The sequence below is a fragment of the Coptis chinensis genome, chromosome 7, assembly GCF_015680905.1.
Source record: "Coptis chinensis isolate HL-2020 chromosome 7, ASM1568090v1, whole genome shotgun sequence".
Classification (NCBI taxonomy): domain Eukaryota; kingdom Viridiplantae; phylum Streptophyta; class Magnoliopsida; order Ranunculales; family Ranunculaceae; genus Coptis; species Coptis chinensis.
The window spans coordinates 40677877-40694904 of record NC_141462.1 but is presented as its reverse complement, the minus strand read 5'-3'; the positions used below and the strand labels follow the sequence as shown (position 1 = coordinate 40694904).

Sequence of the window (17028 nt, the reverse complement as noted above, 5' to 3'; positions counted from 1 at the left end):
ATAGGAAATGAACTCTGAAAGATGTTATAACTGCCATTGAGGGGTATTTATAATTGAAAGGTAAAGTTTGTAAAACAAAATCACGGTAAAATAATAGAAGAATTGAAGGGATATGCCAAGTATATTGTCCAAGACAGTTATAGTTCATTTAACATATGATTTACAGTAATGGTACTTTCATTTGTATGAAATCCGACTTAAGAATAAGTATTAGTTGAAAGAAGAGAATCAAAGAACACGAATTTGTCAAACAGGGTGCAAATCTTGTTTCCACGCAGAACACCGACTCACGATTGTTTGAAGCTAGACGTTTCTCCACCAATCATATCATGGAAGATGCGTACTTGATACCTAGCCAGGGAGAGTCGGAAGGTGATAACTACTCCGCAGTATCCAAGTACTACATATTATATGCCGAGGGAAGCAAATTGTATATATAGGCAGTGGTCTAGGATTATGTAAAACAATGTATCCTGGCAAAAACTTCAGATTATGTTGAAAGTTTGAAACACTGAATCCTGACAAAAACTTCTTAACTCCATATATTTTTTTTCTCTTTATATAGAAAGACTGGTGGTGATAAGCTTATGCTGAAGCATTCGTCGTCTCATCAGAACACCTTAAGGCTTAATCCAAACTGAATCCCCTCCCCTCGCTCAGATTTGAAGGGCATCTGCAATTGATCCTGCAAGGCTTATAATTTCAAACGGAGCCCTGTTTGCTATGGCTTTGGCTGTACGGGAACAGGAATCTGTGATCCAAAAATTAGCAAATGCCTTCTCGGATCCCTCTGAAAGAAAAGAAAATTAAATAAAATACGTTAGCTTTGAAGAAAAAGAAACTGAGTACGCATAAGTACAAGAACTACCTTCGTTTTTGTGCAGAAATCGCTCCCACGATTGCTTAGGAAACACACCATGGGTGACATAAGCACTAACCTTAGTAGCACCATGAGCAGCCAACACTTTCTGATAACCAGAAAGATGAAAAACAATTTAGTCTATCCCTAATTTTGTAGAATTCTATATAGATTAGGTCAATCCAAATTCATGAAGCTCTTATGCATGCAGAAGCTGGGGCTACGAAGACAATCTAGTGAGTGGAAGATGGTCAGAAGTCAGAACTTAGTCCACAGGTTAAACTAGAAGTGAGCAGATTTCAGAATATGCTTTTAACTAGTTTCAACCAAGAAACTAAATCAAAACTTTGTGTTCTGTTTGATGGGACGGTACAATAATATTTTCAATTAGTTTATAAGCTATCGATAAAATACTAAACTGTCATTTACATCACAAGACCATGAACCGTCCTTTCCATTGTAGATAGTCCATACCTGACACTCAATAAGGGTTCCTCCTGACTGAACCAAATCATCTACGATGACAACATGGCGGCCAGCAGCACTCCCCTCTTTGAGGCGAACAAATCTCTTATCACCTTCACGAACCTTCGTGCACACAACCTGTACCAAAAAAAAAAGAAGGAAGGAAGGGTATCTTAAGGTTTTGTACAACAAAGAAAACAAACACATTCAGAGCAATAACCAAACCATTGGAAAATGCTGCAATTGCTTGTAAAATCTTTTCCATGCTCCATCATCAGGAAATGCAATGCTAATCTGGAAGATAATATAGTTACACTGAGTAATAGAACTTTTAAGGAAAAACTTATGGTCAAACAAACAAAGAAAGAGGGCTAAGAAGGGTAAACTATCTTCATTTGTTGTACAGAAAATTATTATGGGTATACTTCCATAGCAGAACTTCTAAAGAAAAACTATGTTGAACGAAATTACTCACATTGTCAGCATCAGGAAGCTGGTGGAGGCGTTGTTTCAACAAAGGGATCCCAGTCTCAAAACATGGTAGAACATGATCCCCAAAATAAAATCTTTCCTATATATGATATGCAAGATTAGGATCTAGCTCTTAAATGTTTGAGAGCAGTACGGCACACACAATGTAAGAAAGTGAATAGAGTGAAAAGCTTGAAGAACTACATTATTTACAAAACGGATCAGAAATATGACATCTGCAAACCATTCAAATATGTACCAGCATCATGGCAGTAAAACCAACCTGCAAAGCATGTATGTCATAGATGACTAAACTAGTTGGACCGCCCCGTGATATGGGTATATTCGACAATATTCTTGCCATGGTAAACGCAGTTGCTACATCCCCTTCCTCTTCCATGCGCTCAAAAGAGCCAGTTGGAAAGAATGGCAATACCAATGTAAAGGAAGCAACAAATAGCCTTGGGAGGGCAAATATGACAGACAATTGTTCAAAGATGACACATGGTGAACTGAAGGAAGCCAAAAAGGCAACATGACGGCCTCGAATATCTTGTGCATTGTTGATAAAAAGGTTTGGGAATCCATCATCGAAGCTCCTGAAATATACAAAAAGGAAATGTATCATTTCTCCTCTTAATAAAAAACAACAATTTTTTCATAAACAGAAGAACCCTTGTTCCTATGACACAACAAGCCCCCACCAGTAATCTTATAGAATATGTATGGACTCTATGATACAAAAAAATCCATAAATTATGAAACACACCTACTATATCTAAACATAATTCATCCACAAAACTACAACTCATATTCATCAATCCATGACTTCATGAACACAATTCACCTAATTTTTCCTGTGATTTTTGGTTTATCTGAAGCCATTCGTTAAACTTCCTCTGCCACTAAGACCAATTCAATTCCCAATCGGTTTATCACCTAAATAAGCTTGTGCTCATCAACAAATTTCCAAGACTCTATTGCCACAGATATGTCAGTTTCTTTAAACCAACTCATTATCCCCACTCAATACAATACCTTAAACTTGTCTCAGTGAAACAAGTACACTGTAACAAAGAATTTCCCAACATTTTTTCTCATTGAAAGCAAAAAAGAATATATCTATTCCATTCCATGATAAGACAAAAATGGAAAAAATATATGATGAAGTACAAGATAACATGTAAGCTAAAAGATGAAAACTTGATTAAAAACAAGAAAGCTTGAACAGATAAAGAATGGGCAAGACATAAAACTAAAAGGCCACTCGTAAAGAAATGGTTAAGTTGGTAATGAAAAAACATGAAGAAAATAATGTATAAAAAGATAGTGAAAACCTCCAGTTTATAGACTGAAGCTGAATAGAGTCAGATAGTGTAGCAATTTTACGAGCAAGATCTTCAGACTCAACACAGTAGAATAGTAGTACTTGTTTCTTCTTTGGCATCTCCATCTCTCTTTCTCTGTGTCTTTCTTTTGCACCTTTTTTTTTATGATAGTGAAGAATCAATATATATATATGGGGCCTCCTTTTAAGATTAATAAAGGTTAATTGGAGATGGAGAAGAGAGAATATTGGAGACGAAGAGAAGAAAGAGTTGGGACTGTTTTACCCTCTATTTGTCATGTCAGTCTCGATCGATATATCACTGAGATATCAAATGGCCATGTGGAAATGTACAGATAATAATTTTATTATTAACTTATGGCAAAAAGAATTAAGGAGTATGCCCACCTTCAGTTAATTTATAGCACAGCCAAAATCAAGAGAAAAGATACTACGGATAATGTCAAAGCTAATAAGCTATTTTCCAATACAAATTTCACTAAAGATGTTGGACAAGACTTCTCCGGCAGCTTCCCTCAAATCGATACTCCAAAAATCTATAGATGACTTCAACCTCATTAATAAGAGCTTCCGAGCTGCTCAAATTGTCTCTGTCCCACAACACAATTACGCAAATCAGTATAAGCTTCAAACATTAGCTCAAAAGTCAGTTCAGTATATATTCCAGGTGTACAAGTAGAAGAAAAGTAACAGATGCAAATCATCTAGGGCATTTCTTCAGTCTGTACTCTGCAGACTGTAGTAATAGGGTGATGCTGGCTGTGTCCCTATATTGACATATGGACATGTGGTATCCCTTCATGGTCCATTTACTACTACATCTATTATAATACAGAAAAATGTTTTAGCACAGGAAATACCAATGTCGGTTGAGATCATGTAGGGATGTAGTTTGTGTGACAGAGACATACTACATCCCCTTACGTGATTATGTGCATGGTTAGTAATTTCCTGTATTATTCACATATATCCATCGCCCTTTCCGTTGTGACACAGGCGTATTCCTAATGTACACCAAATTGGTAGCTAGGGGGTTCCAACTGTTCCCACAATTAAAATGAATACTTAGCCAAACTAATGAAAAATACAGAAAAAGCTTAACACGTATGGATATGGAATAACCTGCTTTACAGCCCGGCAGCCCTCCTGCTGGAATGCGGTCAAGTCCTGCAATCTCTACTAGTGCAGACTCCACATCAGGTATACCCTGACCATTGACAGCACATGTTAAGACATGCTTATTGACAACCCTTTTAAGCGTTTCAACCGACTCAGATGGAGCACGTACAGTGTATCTTGTTAATTACAAGAATCGTTAGTGCAGAAGAACCTGTAATTTCCTGCATTTTAAGAAAGAACCAAATCAACATGTGCAGATTACCAATTCATTCATATATATCGCCAGTTATTTAAAAGCAGAGTAACAAGATGCATATTCTATTTCATATCTGAATCAAGTAATATGTAAGGGAAACACAAACAAGAAAGAGATGATGTGTATAGCTTTATTTGGTAGTGTCCATTACTCCAGGCTCCATCAATATAATTTATTCAATCAATATATAAAGGTAGCTAAATTTATTCAATAAAAATAAACAAGCAAACTAGGTAGGCAAAGAGAGGACAGGTGATTTCCACCAACCTGATTAACTTCAATGCGCTCAAGAAGTTCAGCATCATCAGAAGTTCACCCATCCATAGCACTTACTGCCATAATAATAATCACATCAGCACCAATTGCAATTGCTTCCGATCTCTCCACACCTACAACATAGTAAAATCGTAACATTAAGAAAAGATCTGCCATTCATAATAAGATAACTTATCTACAAACACAGAACAGTCATTACCTATCTTCTCAACGATATCTTCAGTTTCCCAGATACCTGCAGTATCAAGAAGAGTGATAGGAATACCATGAACATTAATGCTGGCTTCAACTACATCCCTCGTGGTTCCTGCGATTTCAGTAATATTGCTTTCTCACTCTGCATGCTAAAAGGAAACATAGCATGATTAAGATGCATGCGGAAACTGAAAATGACACCACTGCCCTCACTGTTTTCAACAAGAAAACACTCAATTTTAAGTAGGTGTTTGTCTACATTTTAAATTAACAAATATAAAAAACAGTCCTTAGGCGTTTGGGTACTTTGGTTCCCATATCTTGTAATGGTTTTTTCTGACATGTGAGCTTGCCACTTGAGGTCCCTAGGTATGTTCCTAGTGTGTTGCTATGAAGACCTTGGGGAGCACCACATACTTGAGACTGCTTTCCTATATGTTGAAACTGAGTTTTGTCAATTCAGGATTCAAATGAAAGAACCAAAGCATAGTGAAGCTAGTCAGCATGACTATATTATGTACAGCATTAGCTCATTGATCATGAACAAGCACACATGAATAAAATACCAACACAGGAAATAAGTATGGCAGATCAAATTCTTAAACCTACTTTGCTCCATGCATTGAGCAGGCTGGACTTCCCAACATTTGGCCGGCCAACAATTGCTATCTGCAAAAGAAACTTCCTCATAAATGCTTGGACTTGAGTTAAAACCTAAAATAATCCTTGTAACTGTAGTACCCACAACAAAGTACTCAGATAGTGACAATATACAGATACCTCAGAAAAATATATAAAATGGTCAAGCCAACATAGAAGTTTATTATGTTCAGAGGGAGACAGTAAATTATCTTCATTTTTTTTTAAAAAAAATTTAGTGGTAGAGAATAGAGATTATTGACTTTATACATCCTAGTCTCAATGCAAGTGATCTCCTGGCCTTAACTCTTAAGAAAACAAAAGCAAGAACATTCAGACATCCAATATCATACCTGTAATCCCGACTGTAGAAGCTTATCGTAGTTTGCAGTCTCCAAGGCCTTTTCAACATCAAGACACATGCCATGTATCATATCCATCAAAGAGTGGGAGTCTAATGAAGGCATCTCGTCATCAAAATCCAAACGAGCTTCAATCTCTGTTAGCAACTCGACGCACTGCCTCCTTGATGATTTGACTAAAGCAGAGAACCCTCCCTGCTCAAGAAAATATATTAATTAAGTCTCAGTATTAGAAGTTTACTAAGTATCTTCGAACCAAAATGATCACCAATGGTTCCATATATAGGAAAATGATCTATCCCCAAAACGTAATGTATCTTTGGAATATGAGTATAAAGATAGCACACCTGAATTCCGGCTAGTGCTGCATCGGCAGCAGCCACAGATTTTGCTGAAATAAGTTTTTTGATGTTTTCAGCTTGGGAGAGGTCTAGACACCCATTTAGAAAAGCACGGAGAGTGAACTCGCCTGACAGAAAGAGAGACATTGGTGTGATAGGGAATATAACATTTCTAGCAGATAACATCAAATTTTGAATAAGAAAAGCAGTCAGTATCTTTAGCTCGTTACACATTATAACCTAAGTTACATTGACACGGATACGAAGTGTCCGACAAGGTGAAATATCAAAAATTGAGGTATATCACATACCATATGTGTGCATGCGTGTCCGACACGGACACGTGGATACGTATCCGACACAGATTATTTTTGAAATATGGTGTGTCCATGTAACATAGATTATAACATACAAGTGGCAGATACGCTCAAAGGAAGTTAGCTGCTGCTGAATTAGCAGGAGTGTTATAAACTTTTGATACCTCTACCAGTGTTTCCATGGCGAGAGTGATGGTGCAATCTATTATTATGATGTGGCAGAAATCTCCATTCACATCCTATTTGTTTTCCCTAAGGGATTACGCTGCCAAGTAGGCCACTTTTTATCATTGGTTTGGGGATTTGAAATTTTATTTTTGAGAATCCAAATATAAATCTTCATACATATCAAAAACCTACTGGACATCACCACAATCATTTTTCTTTTTCTTCCTTTATAGTTCCAGATTTCCAACTAAGTAGATCACAGATCCAAATTTAAAACTTGCTCAGAAGAAATCTGCCGAAAACACCTATATACAATAAAACTCTAGTTCAGCTTATATTCAAGATCACTCCTATGATTACTCTTTTTTGAAGGAGCTGAGTTGAGCTCAGGAAAAGGGGTGTCAATATTGTCTTGGTGTACACAAGTATTGTCCTGATGATTTGCTAGATATAAGTAACATACCCCAATGTAATTCTACTCAAACTTCCCTAAATGCAGATGTAAATATAAAAGACCTGGGTACACCTAATGCAGCTTTTTGTAGATTGGCTTACTTTTCCGTTTTAAAAGTAATAACATTTCTCCTTATTCTTATTAAAAACAAACTATCACAACTATTTCCAAACTTTTGAAAGCAAAGTGTAAACCAAAACCAACCTGGTTCTGCAAGCCCAGCCCCAGCTTCTAAGCAAGCTCTTAGAACTCGGTGCAGACATACATCATTCCCATGACACTGAAGTTCCACAACATCCTCTCTTGTGTAAGATCTTGGCACCAACATTGGTACTGCTAAAACCTAAAATGAAAACAGAGTAAACCATTCAATACATTCTCCTTGCCCACACGAAAGCCTGCTTGCACAAAATAAAAAGAATTCATCAAACTGATTGCAAAGAAATTCCATTTCACACACAAACTTCATTTCTAAGTCTGACTTACTGAACTTTCCTTCAAAATAAGATATATAGCCTGATTGGTACCCAACATGTATCGTGTTTCCATACATTACAGTGTCATACGCAACTTTCTGCTAATTGTATATTTACTAAAACAAAGCACACATGTTATATTCTTTTCATCTTATAAATCTATCAATATTCCACATTAAAGCCCTAAAATAGGCAATAACATTAACAATGGAAACTTAAAAAACTAACACATATTCACAGTTCACATGCTTTATACACAATTCTACATATATAAAAGCTTGTATAGTAATACTACCTGCCAGGACTGCACAGGAGAGAGAGAGAGAGATTTTTGAGTCTGGGTGAAGAGATGAGAGATTGGAGAGAATAGAGACGTTTTCAGACAAATGGATGTCAAGTGCCTTTAGAAGTTTCAATCTGTACTCAATAGTCAATATTTCATATGCATAATACAGAATGAGCTAAGAAGTTACTTCTATTATTAATTGGTCAGAAGCACCCATAACTTGACCAATCATCATCTACATGTTACGATTCTATATTGCAGTCTCAACACCTTCTGCTTTTATATACACCTTCTGCAGTCTCAACATCGATTCATCATTTCCTTCACAACAATACACAATGCAGGACAACTTGACTGGCACAGACAGAAAAAAGCACATTCCTATTGCATACACTTCACACACTTACATGGATTTCGATGCAAATATAGAAGCTCACATGCATAATGTGCAAACTGGAACAGAAGCAACGCATGTCTTCTAGATCAACATAACCCGTTTTGTGAAGGATTTTATGCTGAGATTCAGACTGTGAAGTCAAATTAGACTCTAGGTTCAGGGTTGCATCTGCATAGTCTGACTTATACTTCTTTAACAGCACTTGTAACGGGCGGGGTTTGTTCTGCCACGGACAGCTCTACGATCCAACTTTAGATTATAAATGAGTAAATGACTTGCTTGCCTTTTCACATAATGCCTTGAAAAAACCATAAGTATATGACTGAAGTCCACGGCTCAATCTGCCTGTCAGCCAGTTTACGAATCACAGTTCTCCTTCCACTAACATAAAAGTTGTGTTGAACAGTAGAAGCAACCAACATAGCAATGACATCCATAAATCCCGCTGATCGCTTCATCTCAAATTGGTCTCTAAGAAACAACAATAGTGAAGAAGATTATCATGATCTCTAGCCCCTGTGTCTCCCAGTTTTCCTCAAAACACTTGTTAAAGATGGACCACTTGATATTATTGATGGAAGATTAGACCCTCTCACATGTACACATGACATTCGCCAGCTTATGATACTGTCTATTCAGTGTTCAAGCCAACAATTTTAGCAATGCAAAGTCAGAACATAGGAAAATACTAAATAGAATACTAATCCTGTGCTCATAGCTTTCTAGGATTCTGCACATGTTGGCTACTTATAAGAGTAGAACAAACTGTCTCATCAGGCATCAAGCCTGCATCTATCATGTCGTCATACAATTGAAAGGCCTCATCTGATCTTCCTTCCTTGGACAATCCTGAAATCATCGCGGTGTATGTGACCACATTTTTTACCAGACCTTTCTCCTGCATTTCAGAAAATAACTTCAGGGCAGCATCGACCTCACAAACAATACAATTCCCATGTATAAGTGATGTATATGTATAAACATCAGGCCTCAATCTCTTAACTTCCATTTCATCTTTAAGCTCTTTTGCTTCCTTCATTTTCCCTTTCTTACTATAGTAATCTATAAGAATGTTGTAAGTAACCGTACTAGGCCTTACACCCTTCTTTTCCATATCTTGAAACACCCTTTTTGCTTCCACAACATTCCCTTCCTTGCAGTATATGTTAATCAACGTACTGAAGCTAACCATATTCGGAACCACACCCTTGTCTACCATCGTGATCAACAACTCCTTCGCTTCATCAGCCCTCTTCAATTTGCATAATCCACTTGCCATTGTTGTATAAGTGTAAACATCAGCTTTAATGCCTTTATTTACCATCACATCTTGCAACTTTATAGCTTCGTCGATCATACCCTTGTTGCAATATCCGTCTATCAATGTGTTAAAAATCACCTGATTCAAGTCAATTCCGTTAATTTGCATCTCATTCAACAAAATAGTCGCAGCCTCCATCTGCCCAACCTTGCAAAGACCATTGAGTAAAGCTCCATATGTATGAACATTCACACTCAATCCTCTCTCTGGCAATTCATCAAACAAAGCAAACGCCCTCTTCAAATTCCCTGACCTACAATTCCCATTGATCATTGAAGTGTACACATATATATCCATCTGAATTCCTCTTTCCCCCATCTCCTCAAAAAGCCTCTCAGCTTCTTCAATCTTTCCTCTACTCAAATGCCCATCAATTAAAAGATTATAAGTAGCAGCATTCCGTGAAATCCCATCCTTATCAATCAAACACAAGATTTCATCAACTCGCGCAAAATCCCTTACCTTAATACAAGCATCTAGAACCGAATTATAAGTAACAACATTCGCTCTAATCCCTCTACCACTCACTTCTTGAATCAATTCAAGACCCCTCTTAATATCACCTCTTTTACAAACCAAATCCACTACAACCGACATCGAATAAACCGATAAACCAACATTAGCCTCAACCATTTTCTCAAAAAACTCTAGTAGTAATTCTACTTGACAAGATTTCTTTAAAGCAAGTAAACAAACAAAACAAGACCTCTCCTCAATCTCAATACCATTACTTTTCATACACTCAAACACCTCAAAACACTTGTCAAACATTTTCAAATCCGAATAAACTCGAAACAACATATCAAACAATTTGGACAAAACCCATTCATTTTCACTACATTTCTTAACTAAAGAAGCTAAATTTGAAAATGGGCAATCACTAACAGCTATATATTTAAGTAAATCTTTAGCTAATACAAACTTTCTAGCTTCAAAAACTCTACAAATTAAAACTACATGGGTGTATATATCATGTTTGTGTTGTGTTCTGTTGAGAAAATTGAAGAAATCTAAACAAGTTTGGATTTTGAGACGTGGGTTGGAAAGAACAGTGCGGATTATTTCGGAATTGAGATTTGAAAAAAGAGGGGAAGTGGGATTTTGGAGTGATTTTGATGGTGAGATTATTAGGGTTTTTGAAATTTTTTCTGCGATATTTTGATTGGAGTGAAGAGATGGGTTTGAAGGTTTCGATATTTTAAGGTTTTTGAGTAATTTGATGATTGCCATTTTTATTTTATTTTTTGGAGAGAGGGATTGGAGATTTTTCAGGAATCAAAGTATTTGGCGGGTGAATTAAACTGAAAGTGTGTTCGGGTCATGAATAAGCCCATGGGCGTAAAGTGGGCTGTGTATAAAACAACATCCAAAGGAAAAGACCCCCTTGCCGACATGCACATAATATATCGATGTGCATGAAGAAACTTGAACCATTTTATGGTTTTAACTTAACTAGGAATGGTAACTTAACCAGGAGTGATAATTTCTCCTGTCTTTATGGGGAGGTTGATTAATGAAGTCTTCAAATTATTTAATATGTTTAATATAATATAATTTTATTGTTTAATATAGCATGGTTTATACCGTGGCCCATAATTTCACTCACAAGATGAACTAGAACCTAATTTTTTGTGGATATATATATCCAACAAACCTTAGAGATCACTTCCACAAAATTTCAGCTCATTTGATGATGTTTAACAATGTCAAAAGATGATTGCAAAATCGAATAATCGGGGTGTTAAAAAAAATTTAAAGTTGTCAACAATTTTTAATTAGGGTAGAGATTTCCAAATTAGCCGAATTTTTGTGGAAAATCTATCTATAGTTAGGAGATCATATTTACAAAATATTAGCTTTTAACTCATCCTGTAAAGGGGCGTAGTATAAACCATGGTAAACAGATCCCTCCCCTTTTTTAATAAGCTAAAAGTTTGAATTTTTATTATTCTAGAGATAAAGTGAGATTGATTTGAACTAGAAAATTGTTCATTCATTAAGAAATACTTGAATGAACTCTTTTCTCATGCTAATAAGATTTTGTCTAGAGATAGAAATAGTTGATTAGGGATTATAAAGTTGTAATTCTTGTTTTGGATCATTGATAGTATAAGAATTAAGATTTTAACAATATGTGAAACTAAACATGTTAATGAATTAATAGGTGGTCGGATTTTAATCTTCACCTAATAACCTTCTTCGTATTAAACAAATAAAAATAAGTTATGATTAGGCTGACGCCCTCTGCCAATAAGGTTATAAAGCCCTCTGCCAATAGGAGAACCAAAAAGCATTAACTCGTTATAATAGGAGGGGTTTAGCCCTGCAAGATGGTCTGATGACCTATTAGTTTCTCTAAACACATGGGTAAAATATACACAAAATGAACTTCAAGGACATATCTAGAATATGTGTCAACATATATAAATAGAACTATGCGGTTTTAAGATCTACTTAGTTTTATTTGTTTTGTTTATTTAATTAAATTTGAAACCATTAGTTTAAAGTAGAATAGTAGCAACAACAAATCCTTTACTCTTACTATTGTTTTCTCCTTGATATTTGATTAGATTGAATTAGTCTTAACATTTAAGTGTGGATTCAAAACCCTTACTAGATTTATATTGCATGATATATAAATAGAGAGTGAGATATTGATTGATTTAAACATAGAGTCAGTTAGGTTTTATTGGTATTTTTTTACATTAATATTTTTATATAAATTTTGCGTTTATCAATCACTATCTCTATATGCTTCTTCCATGTCATTCCAATTCATCAGATTAACTTGTGATGTGTTTTTATACCTTTTGGCAAAGACGAGAAAGTCGCTTGCCAAGAAGATAATTAAATCTAATTAATCTCTGATCTCATTATGCTATTATATTATGTTTTTCGATCTCTGATAATACTCTTGAGTAACACATTTCTATCATAACGAATAGTGATTTTGCTAGGAATAAGAAAACTAAATTATTCTAACTATTAGATCAAATTCCTACTCTCAATTATCATGCAATAACTTGAGTAAAGATTCGTTCCACTCCTAATTGCTTTGAACGTAATAATTTCACTAACTTAAACAATTTAACAATGTTTTTAATAAGACTAATATGTGGGAATAACTAATTATGATATTCTAAATTATACTATGGCAATTAAATACATTAGATGTGAATGAGAGAAGAAGGGATTATGGAGATTTGATATCCACCTTGATTAATCCCTAACATGCTAGTATAGATTTTTATTGCAACCCTAATCTTTATGTTTTCACACAAGGTTCAACATAAAAATTAGGTATTTTTATCCCTAATTATTCATGGCATCTCTAACCAACTAATAATTATCATGAGAAGAAGTTTAAATCCATTCTCATGGTGAATGAACTATCATTTAGATTAAAACTCTTAAAAGCAATTATTCTATACTAACACATCAAGTCTTCATCAAAGCTTCAATCAAACCCCTCTAATAGAGGTTTAGCTAAAATTCATTAGACTATCATGGAAAACATAATAAGAATAAGACAACATAATTAAAAAATATAATGAACTTGAATTTTATTAATGGTGGCTAGGTTAAATGACATAAGCTAGGTTTACTAAAAAGAAAAACTAAGAGGCAAGAGACTAATTAACTAATGGGTGAGAGAGTTAGAGTTTTGCCTTAAACCTCTTTTATATAGGGAGAGGGCTAGGTTTACAATTTTGTGTATGAGCTTTGGAGCTATGTTTTGGCCACTATTAAATCAAGCCCCAAAACCTAATTACTTAAGTTCAAAAAGAGTTTTTCTACTGGAAATTACTGTAACAGACTTTTTGTCCACTTTTACTCTTCTAATTGGATCAACGACTAAACCATTATAAAGATCTTTCCGAGCCGGTCGTGTTGAAATATAATAGGCCCAATTCTGAGGTCTGAGTCCAAAGATACGGCCTGCGGAAGTTCTGTTGATTTTTATGCTCTATTTCTGCCTGCGTTGACTTTGACTTTTCAGCTTGTTTTTTGAAGAAGCTAGGGGTTAGGCAGACCCCAACCTGTGTTAATCAAGATCTCAAGTACACTTTTCCTTGCACATCCTCCATTACCATGTATATTAACTTTTCAGTTTTGACTGGGTTTTAAAAAAGATTTTTCTCCTTGAAACTTGAGCTTTAACCATAGGACTTCTTAACAACCAACCTTTGCTCCTTTCTCTTGCAAAAATGACATATTTTTTCACATAATTAATTTCAAAACCTGAAATACACAAAAGTAAGTAAATAGTACTAACTCTTATTTATTATAAACATAATTGGTCTATATGTAATGTTATTAAGGGGTTAAAACTACAGTTTTGGGCTCTTATCAAACCACCCCAAAACAGCATTTTGCTTGTCCTCAAACAAATATGAGAAATTAAAATAAGTGATAAAAATGGAGTTCTAACTAATCTCGTTTCACCGAAAGTGCAATTGCATTGACCATATGCAATAAGGCCTTAAACCACTAGGAATTTCCTAGTTTATAGCCTCAATGAGAGTTTCTGAGAAGATACTCACAAACTTCATTTATACTACAACGACTAAGAAATAAAATTATTGTTTCCTAATTTATTCTCGGATATCTATACATCTCACTAGCAATTAATAAAGAATAATCAATTCAAACCTAAGCTAATACGTGCATAATAATCAATCATCTACGGATATATAAACATATATATATAATGAACTATGCTATGAAATACAATAACAATGTGTCTGTTTTCAAACTTTGGAATAACGCCCTTAAGTAGGTCCTCACAAATATGTCAAGAAAAAACACTCGATTTTTCCACTCTCAAGTTTTCACTCCACTCTTGCTTGATAAGCACACTTTTCCTCACAAACTCAATGACGCACAAAGGAAGCCGAAGTCGATCAAAACATATGTCACTTACTATCACACTAATCTATTCCTAATTGAATTAGAGGTCTTTATTAGGTGTTCATGGGGATTAGGTGATGGTTTTAAGAAAGAAGGAAATGGATATTCAAAAAGACAGTCTGAAATAATAGGACCTTCAAAATATGTAACTAGAGAAAATCTTGTTCTTACTTTGTTTCTACACTTTGTTTCCATCCTTAGCCATTTTTTTTTTTTTTTTTTTCTTTTTTTCTTTGGCTTTCGACTCCCTTGATTCTGTTTTTGGGATTCTAACTTTTATTTTATTTATTTATTTATTTTCTTTTCTTTGGATGGAAACTTTCTTTTCTTTTTTTATTTGAAACAACTAACAAATTCTTGGTTTTCCATAGGTCTTTCTCTTTTATTTATTCCATTTCATCATACTTCTCAGACTCATTCAAAAATGGGTAGGCTGATTTTCTTTTTATTTTGTTTTTATAAAAGGGTAAAGGATTTGTGGTTTATGAAAAGGCTAAATAAAGGCTCAGAGGGCCGACTAGCGGAAAATAATTTTATATAGATTTGAATTTCTGGCTATATCGATCCAGAAAGGCCCTATATTCTCGCTTAAGATATGATATAGTGATCAAGCAAGTGGACGTGTGATTTCTCTATTCAGAATTTACTTCTCCCTTGTGTCATTACTCAGATATTTTACTCATATAAGGCTTTTAGGCTATATTCTCACAGGAGTTGTAAAATAAGTACTCTAGCCTAGATTTAAGAAACTTACTGCCAATACAAACATAGATGCTTATACAATATATTTATGGAAAGATGCAATGACTATTACCTACATATTAACCTAAATTTCTGAAAACTATTCTAATTTAAGAGCCAATGTGAAACTTCTAAACTACTATCATCACAGAAAAAGAAACAATGCCAATATTCCTAAGTGCATAGTATAAATACTTTATATATATATATATATATATATATATATATATATATATATATATATATTACTAGAAAGCAAGTGCATATTATATATATATATATATATATATGCAACCCCCATATATATATATATATATATATATAGGTGTCTTAAATTACGCGTGTTTCTATGCAACCCCCAAACAAAAACATGCTTTATCCTCAAAGTATATAAATAAGAAGGATAGAAAATACCATAGAAACGTGTGAAAATTTTAGAACACATGCGAAACAAATTTAGAACATACTAATATAGATAAAAAAAAAATAGATGCAACTCTATATGAGTTCCACTCGTTATGGGAATAACAAAAATTACATTGCTTGGGACATAAGCAGATACAAACAGAAAGTAAAACTTACCTCATATCCAGCACTACGTTGTCTTCCCCTTCTATAAAGAAGTGAGGTTCTTTTGCGTCCTGCCAAGCCATGATAATTTGCCAGGCTTTACGTCATTTATCATCTACCTTTGCTAATGATAATCACCCAAAACTGTATTATAAAGCCTCCGTAGAGACATAACATTTCAGTTAATTTTGTGCTTAATAATTAATCATGAAGTAATCGTATTTTCGTGCTTTTGCAAGTTGGAGCAAGCAACATAAAAATGATGATAAAGCCAGTATTTAAGCACGGAATAAGGAGTATACATAAAGCTTTTCGATTAAGCCATGTGAAGCCCAACAAATTCAGACTAAAGCCTAAAGACTCAAATATGACGAGAATCAAGTCGAGGAAAGCGGGATTACGCGGTACGCGAAAACAAAGAAGCTCCGGCTCATATCTCTTGAACCGGGACTCGAATTTGGCAAGTGAAGCTTTTCCGGACGATCATTGCAACAAACTCTACGCAAAGGCGGGAAGTTATAAAAATACCAAAAGACCGGCCCGCCACTGGACACAGCACGTGGACCCACTATGTGGGCCCACAAAATTTGATGAGTCATCATGCAAGTCAAGACAAATGTGCAAAGAATTGGCACAAAGTGGACACCTTGCATGCAATTAATAGAGTTAGATGGAATTAGGTGCTAATAATGAAAAAAATGCAAGGTGTCAAAATGGTTTTAGTTTTTAGATAAAAAGATAGTTAATATGGGGGGTGGGTGCTTCACATGGGATGGAGAAGGAATTCTCTCATATGAGTAAAGAGAAAGAAAGCTAGCATTCATTCCATGTTTTGAATGTAATTTTACTTTTTTTAGAACTAAGCTTAGTGTAATAGTGTTAATGGAAGGTAAATGAGGTTTCTAAATAAAAGTCATTCCTTTCTAGCTTAAAAGTTTGTCTCTTGTATTCTTATTCTTCTTCTTTCTTGAAATTAAACATACATACATCATATCTGGCAATAATCCAAGGATCATGAGCTAAAACTCTCCAAGGTGGAGGGTTAATGATGCTCCT

At 34.8% G+C, this 17028-nt stretch overlaps 3 protein-coding genes across 9 annotated transcripts; all 3 read right to left on the bottom strand.

Moving 5' to 3' along the window:
- Window positions 1-471: 471 nt before the first annotated feature.
- Window positions 472-3412, bottom strand: LOC147487542 (ribose-phosphate pyrophosphokinase 4). Its single transcript, XM_086575089.1, has 7 exons — window positions 3133-3412; window positions 2079-2394; window positions 1800-1895; window positions 1550-1618; window positions 1334-1462; window positions 869-968; window positions 472-790 (listed from the first exon to the last, which is right to left on the bottom strand). Exons 1-7 carry the CDS (start codon window positions 3246-3248, stop codon window positions 657-659), a joined length of 960 nt encoding a protein of 319 aa, XP_086431215.1. The 5' UTR covers window positions 3249-3412; the 3' UTR covers window positions 472-656.
- A 61-nt stretch (window positions 3413-3473) lies between these two features.
- LOC147487541 (uncharacterized) lies at window positions 3474-8183 on the bottom strand. Of its 7 annotated transcripts, none has more exons than XM_086575096.1 (9): window positions 8042-8183; window positions 7475-7668; window positions 6338-6459; window positions 5982-6185; window positions 5599-5658; window positions 4994-5138; window positions 4786-4907; window positions 4266-4483; window positions 3474-3733 (listed from the first exon to the last, which is right to left on the bottom strand). In XM_086575096.1, the coding sequence occupies exons 2-6, from the start codon at window positions 7596-7598 to the stop codon at window positions 5127-5129; spliced, it is 522 nt and encodes a 173-aa protein (XP_086431222.1). In that variant the 5' UTR covers window positions 7599-7668; window positions 8042-8183; the 3' UTR covers window positions 3474-3733; window positions 4266-4483; window positions 4786-4907; window positions 4994-5126. The 7 variants fall into 7 exon arrangements, with proteins under 7 accessions (XP_086431222.1, XP_086431221.1, XP_086431220.1 ...); XM_086575095.1 differs by having other exon boundaries at window positions 4994-5101; window positions 7475-7613; window positions 8042-8180; XM_086575094.1 differs by lacking the exons at window positions 3474-3733; window positions 4266-4483 and adding an exon at window positions 5407-5420 and having other exon boundaries at window positions 4785-4907; window positions 4994-5101; window positions 7475-7613; window positions 8042-8180.
- Window positions 8122-11074, bottom strand: LOC147487540 (uncharacterized). The gene has a single exon (XM_086575088.1). It carries the CDS (start codon window positions 10978-10980, stop codon window positions 9142-9144), a length of 1839 nt encoding a protein of 612 aa, XP_086431214.1. The 5' UTR covers window positions 10981-11074; the 3' UTR covers window positions 8122-9141.
- Between the last annotated feature and the right edge of the window lie 5954 nt (window positions 11075-17028).